Genomic DNA, 6332 nt, shown 5'->3' with positions numbered 1-6332 from the left:
TATCGGCTTTGGGGTTAAACAGAAGTGTCAAGCCGGAGGACTAAAATCGTGAAAGGGATTCCGGGGGCTGCCCCTTTAATTGGGGGAACAGCTGACTTTGTAGCCGGCAGATGGTCTCTGAAGAGAGATTTGCATTCATTGTTCTGTGAGATGTGTCTGCGAACAATGCCACGGCAGGACCAAAAACTTTCCTTTTCAATGAGAGAAAACGGAAATTAATGAAAAAAAAATGCTCCTCTCCGATTTTTTTTAAAAAACGGCTGTGCGCTGTATAATTAAGTTTTCAAAATGTCACTTCAGCATCATCTGAAATAAAAGTACTGAGAACACATCGTTGTAGTTAAAGTTTGTCCTTCCTTTTAAATTTGATTTTTGTATACACTCGATCTGTCTTGTATCTTTTCTGTTTGAAAAAAAAATCAATCAACACATCTGTCATTGTTATTGTTTAATTTGAGAATCTTGAATCGACGAATTATTCCAATGAACAAACAAGAAAAGATATTGAGCCAGATTACAGTAGAGCCTATCCTTTCATTGCACCTTGTGTGTCACGGACGTAGGATAGGAGGTGGTAAACCTGGGAAAAGACACTGGTAGCCGTTACAGCTTTTTCACTTTCGCGAGTCGACTTAAATGTAATGTCCCCTATAAGTAAATTAAGGAAAACGAGGACCCACAGAAGAAGTGCAATTAAACAAAACAAAACAAACAAAAAACTTTTAACTGTCTGTATACTTACACGTCCTTAAATGTTAATAGAGCAAACGTCTGCTGTCCTTGAATCGTTTTGGATTTTTTTGTGTTATATATATCGATCAAGGAGTTTAATTAAAGCTAATCGAACCCCGTTATTTCTTTCACACATTATTTTATATAGATAGACGAACGATGCACTTCGGATTCTTCGATATGGGCTTCTGATTACTTTGTAGAACTGTGGAGTTCGGGGGAGTCCAATGAGCTCCGCTTCTTCCATCGGTTGGCAGATTTTACGTTTTTTTTCTTAAAACAACAACAGCAACAAAAAAATAAACAAAAACTGCTTGACTGTGAAAGCAACACGAATTGTATTTATATAGACATAACAAAATAGTTTTTTTTAAAAAGTTGACAGAAGAGAACAACAAAGTGAAACCACTGTAGTTAATTCGACTCCTTTGTTCTTATACTCTTTGTTTATAAAAGTGCATCGCATGTTTCATTATCATTTATTACTTTAAAAGCTTTGCATCTTGCATACCAATTATGTGTTGTAAAATATCGGTTAACGCTGATTTTATTTTTTCTGAAAGTTTTAGACGTCTTCCAGTTATTCAGGGACAATTTTACATTCCGGATCCAAGGGGTCAAACCCATTTATTGTTTCATTTTTTCCTGAAGTGATCATCCCGGCAGCTCAGATAAGCTCTAAATAATTACATAAATGACCCCTAAAACATATACATACTTAGGTTCCTAGTTGGTCCTCTTATTGGTGACCTCGCTTTTCACATAAATTTGCTCTCTGCATATGCAAATACAGATTAAACACTGTCGTCCAACTCACAGAAAGCACATTCAGTCATAAACCAGTGCTTTCAAACACGCACGCACAGAAAATATATTCTATACGGCTTCTAAGAAAGTTCTAACATTAGTGAACCAGTATTCGATTTGGGAAGAAAATATAACAACCTTAAATGACTCAAACACGTATAAATGTAGTGGCAAATTAATTAGTTGAATTCTTAATATCGTTGTTTGTAGATATGATATACACATTTTTGGTACACACAAAACTGCTTTTTGGTTTAATTTAAAAAATAACAGAAGCTGCTTTTAGGAGAAGGCAAACGTTCTCATATGACCCCTGATATTCTACATGCAGATTTGCTGGGCATATTTAAGTTCGGTCATTAATATGAGTATTTATTAGTATAATTCTAAAGAAAAGAAAGCATCATAATTGTCATCCGTGTTTGGTTTATTCACCAAATTGAAGAATTGTGGTTGTCTGTAGTCCCAAGAGAAAGTTTATGCGACGCGATTGAAGAGCAACGATTGGTTGTTAGTCTTGGGGCAGGTCACAAAACTGTCAAGTGTGATCCAATCGAAATAGATATTTAAATAAAGGGCTTTCTAGCACGGGCCACAACCCCGCCTCTCCGTGGAATGTAACTCATTCATGCCGAAGAGAATGAACTGAGCACTTTCAGTACCCGGAGCTTATGTACGCGTTTACACTGCAGTTTCCTCCTAATCGCGTACCTGACCTGGATTAAAGGACACTATTTTATTGCACCCTCGTTGTGTTTGCGTGTGTATGAGTGTGTGCGTGTGTGTGCGCGCGCAAGTGTGAGTGCTCTGGCAAGTGGGCGAGTGTTTACGTTTTACGGAGCAGGTGATCTTTGATAACAGTGACTCCAGTTTGGAAGCATTTCGCTTTGTCGTTTCAACATGATTATGTCCCGAGGAGAATAAATCTCAATATTTTTTTTTTCTTCAATGACTCTTTTGAAAAAAATAATACTGCATTTTTACACATCAAACCAATAATCAATTATATTAATAATTAACAATCCATTCGTTGGGATTAATTTGCTTTTGTTTCTTTACTTTTTTTATTCGCAATTCAATTTATTGTTAGACCTCCTGTATTTTTGACTTCTCTAAATGTTTGGAATCCAAGACCATTTAGCCAGAGGGGGACCTACCGTAAAAGACAAAGCTTTGGGACTGGAGATGGACTCCGTGAGGACTTGGGTGCGCAGTGTTGGAGTTGTGGATGCTAACGTAGCAGCACAAAGGTAATGTACTTGGAATTAAAATAATAACAATAGTGAAAAAAAAAAACAATAAGGACCCAGAAGTTTTGATATCTGACAAAGTAACGTGCTTTATTATAGCACTGACAGGTGAAGACTGAGGTTCAAATTGTACTGTAGAGATTATCAAATCAAAATAATTTACAGATTAATCACAGACCTTTTTAACGGCTTTATTCAAAACTATTGCTGACACTGGTCATGAAACTCACATAACACAAATGATTACATTAAATGCACTCTATAAAATGTAAAATGTGTCAAACCCATAAAATTTCGATGTTATCTTTTAAGGTAAATTTGGCATGTTTGCTCAAATGCAAAGAATGTTTTCTGCCTCTGTTTTTAAGTTGTTGACATATCTTACATATATACTTAGATGAAGGATCAATGAGCCATTGCAAAATATACATTTACTTATTACAGGTGTGTTCCTGCATAGGGGTGGGCAAAAGTAGGTGTACAGTTGTGAGTACCTGAAATACATAGTTTATTCTTATTTTACTATTTATTGTATCATTTATTTGTGTTGTCTTCTCTGTCTTTTTCAATCATAACCTGCACCTATTTTTCCATACCAACATCTGTAAACCTACTTTTGCCCACCCCTGTCATATTACAATAAGAACAATTAATTTCCCCGAAGCAATTCGAAAAATGCGCTTCTTTTGTAGTTTCAAACGCTAGGAAGCTTGTCATTTGGTAAAAAAATATAACATTTTAAATCTCAAAAGCCATGCCTTTTATTTTATTTGTGAAGCTCTGCACAAGTCTGGAACTGTTATCTGAGTTTATATAACGTTATTACAAAATAAACTTTATCACTATGTCAACTGTGGCAAGTTCCCGATATATATATATATATATATATATATATATATATATATATATATATATATATATATATATATATATATATATATATATATATATAGTAAGTGGGGTCTTAATACAAAGCAAAACATCAGTGCCTTACATTTCCTCCGAGCTCGTATCTTTTTTGGTTAACGTGGTAACACTCTTAAGTGCTTTGTAAGCATTTCATTAGCAACTTTCAAATGTGCTTCTTACTTTAGAAGTCACGCTGGAAGTCAATCGAACTAACAGTACATGAACTCATCATCTGTCGCTTTCAACCCAAAGGCCTAAGCTACAAGTATGCATTGCCGATCTAATTCGTCAAGTTTACCAACTTATTTCAATGATTGGCTGATGCTCTGCAGTCAGATGTTGGTTCCCGACTTTCCTCCCCGCCGACAACGACCCTTATCTGTAAAAGGAACCCTTTAGAAAACTGATGGACGTTACTCCGTCAACAGCTGCAAACAAGTACAGTTGCGCAAGTAAGAGTTAAAGGTGATATTCTTAATATTCTAGGTATATACTGTAATGTCACCGATACCGCAGTCGTGAGAAATAATCGAAAATAGGTTTATATATAGACAGGTTTATAATATCCTGTTAAATATTTTAAACAGCGGTAAAGCGGCGAGCAAGATAGTCGCTTTTTATTATCATGGCTGCTAAACTTTATTTCATATTAAACCGGTAAAGCTGTAGAGTGTTTTTTATCTCACAAAGGGTAAAGCTTTTTTTTTTTTCTCGTGTACCCAGCATGACAGAGTTCTTAGAACCCATAACATATTAATTACAGCGACAGTTTTAATTCTCTGATAGTACTGTTCACTTTCTCATCTTAGGTAAATGTATTAAATAGTTCATTGAGGCTTTATTCTCCTCCGGACTACGTGTTCTATAATCACGTGGCGTGCATAGGGTCACTTGTCAAACGATACGACCACTTGTATCGGTGTTTGACTTTTAGTCTGTAAATCGTGCACGTCAAGACGTTCAAATCGACAGAAAAACAGTAATAATTGAGCCATGAAGGCAGCAGTTCCGAGAAGTAGCTATTCATCCACTCATCCGTATCCTGGCCTGATTATCGGGGTCGGAGGGAGCGTGCAATAGTTATGATTAATGTCTTATAAATAAATCTAATGATCTCTTGTTAGTTCTATATTTAACACAATTAAAATATTGACCAACTAAATACTTGCCCTGCTAAAAGAGAAAAAAACTCCGACATCAATCTCAATTACTTCTAATTATTAGTATTATAATTATTTAATAAAACATTTCTCCAGATGTAATCAATGATGCATTTTCTGTTATTCTGATATTATTGTGTATTATCACTCCGAACGGATCAATTTTTCAGCTTTGAAATATAGAGAAAGGAGTATTGACTTTAATTTAAAAAGACGAGATTTGTTTCTCGTTTGTTTTTGAAGTACAGCATCACAATATAGGTGACATGCTCCAAAACTGCAGAATCTGCAAAGGGACTGTACTGAACTCTCTGAATATAAATTTCGATCCCACATAAGTTAGTTTTATTGAAAAAATAATCTGAATACGTAAAAAGTAACATGGATTGAAAATCAAAGTACTGAAAGAGTGACAATCTGAATAATAATCGTTAAGCGAGACGCAGTTGAAATCACATCGTACAAGCAAACAGCAACTTTACAAGAAATGAGTAAAAGAACAAGAGGACGATGAGATGGCCGTTTGACAAACTAAATTGAAAGCAATATCTTGGCATTTATAATATATTTACTGAATAGTAATGCAGGGTTAAGAGTATTCTAAGATTAGTTTTATGGTATAAATCATATAAACTTGATTTTTTAAAATCTCGGGCCACAATTTGTTTTATGAGGTTCAGATATCCGTTACTTGTTTTGACAGTAGCATTGGGCAAATTCAGGACCCACTGAAACTATGCTTAAAAAGGGTTAATTAACGAAGAACAATGTGGTTTTAAAAATGTCAGTAATGTGCCAAAATGTGAGCAGTAATTTGCCAAACAGCAATAATAGATAAAGAATACTATCGCATATGAAAGTAAATGAGACTAATTCTTCGTTCTGACGTCGATTAGCAATGGCATCGCAAGGAAAACCTACAAGTCTGGTAGTGTTTTTATTCAAAAGACAAGCGATTATCATGAATACACTTGATAGTATTCGTTCACATTTTCAGTGATAAGCCTAATGCCATTATTATTGTGCTGTCACCATGTAGAACTGTTGCATAGACACCATAACCTGTTGCACAAAATGTGTTTAATCACAGAGACAAACATAATCTTAAAACATTATACTCATGGAAATCCAGTATTTATATTTTTTTAGCTTGCCGTAGCATAAATAATTGTCAGGAGGAGAGTAATGCCTGTCGCTTTATTTTGTTTGTTTTAAAAGCGTTCACATTCAGTAATGTGGTTTTCTTTTAGTGATAATTATAAAATACATGCCATAAAGTTAAGATAAAGATAAATTTAGAATAATTAATTATTCATATATATAATATTTATTTATGTAAATTAACATACCTTTATCGCTTTCCTAATTATGCCATAAATTATACTATGGATGTGTATATTATTGCCTACCAGCAGTTTGATTTCTGCTCTTTTTCAGTCTGAGTCATCTAATGCTTTATAAACATAATATTAAA

The 6332-nt window shown here is 34.5% G+C and overlaps 1 protein-coding gene across 2 annotated transcripts in view; it reads left to right on the top strand.

Annotated features, from left to right (window-relative positions):
- The first annotated feature begins 2183 nt into the window (after positions 1-2183).
- Positions 2184-6332, top strand: part of ebf2 (EBF transcription factor 2) — a 144572-nt gene continuing 140423 nt past the window's right edge. For both annotated transcript variants that reach the window (XM_039768584.1, XM_039768583.1), the window contains exon 1: positions 2184-2789. In XM_039768584.1, coding sequence (XP_039624518.1) covers positions 2656-2789 — 134 coding nt within the window. In that variant the 5' untranslated portion in view covers positions 2184-2655. The remainder of the gene's footprint in view (positions 2790-6332) is intronic.

Source organism: Polypterus senegalus, chromosome 11 (genome assembly GCF_016835505.1).
Source record: "Polypterus senegalus isolate Bchr_013 chromosome 11, ASM1683550v1, whole genome shotgun sequence".
Taxonomy (NCBI): domain Eukaryota; kingdom Metazoa; phylum Chordata; class Cladistia; order Polypteriformes; family Polypteridae; genus Polypterus; species Polypterus senegalus.
The sequence above is the reverse complement of the archived record's forward strand: the minus strand, read 5'-3'. Positions and strand labels throughout refer to the sequence as shown.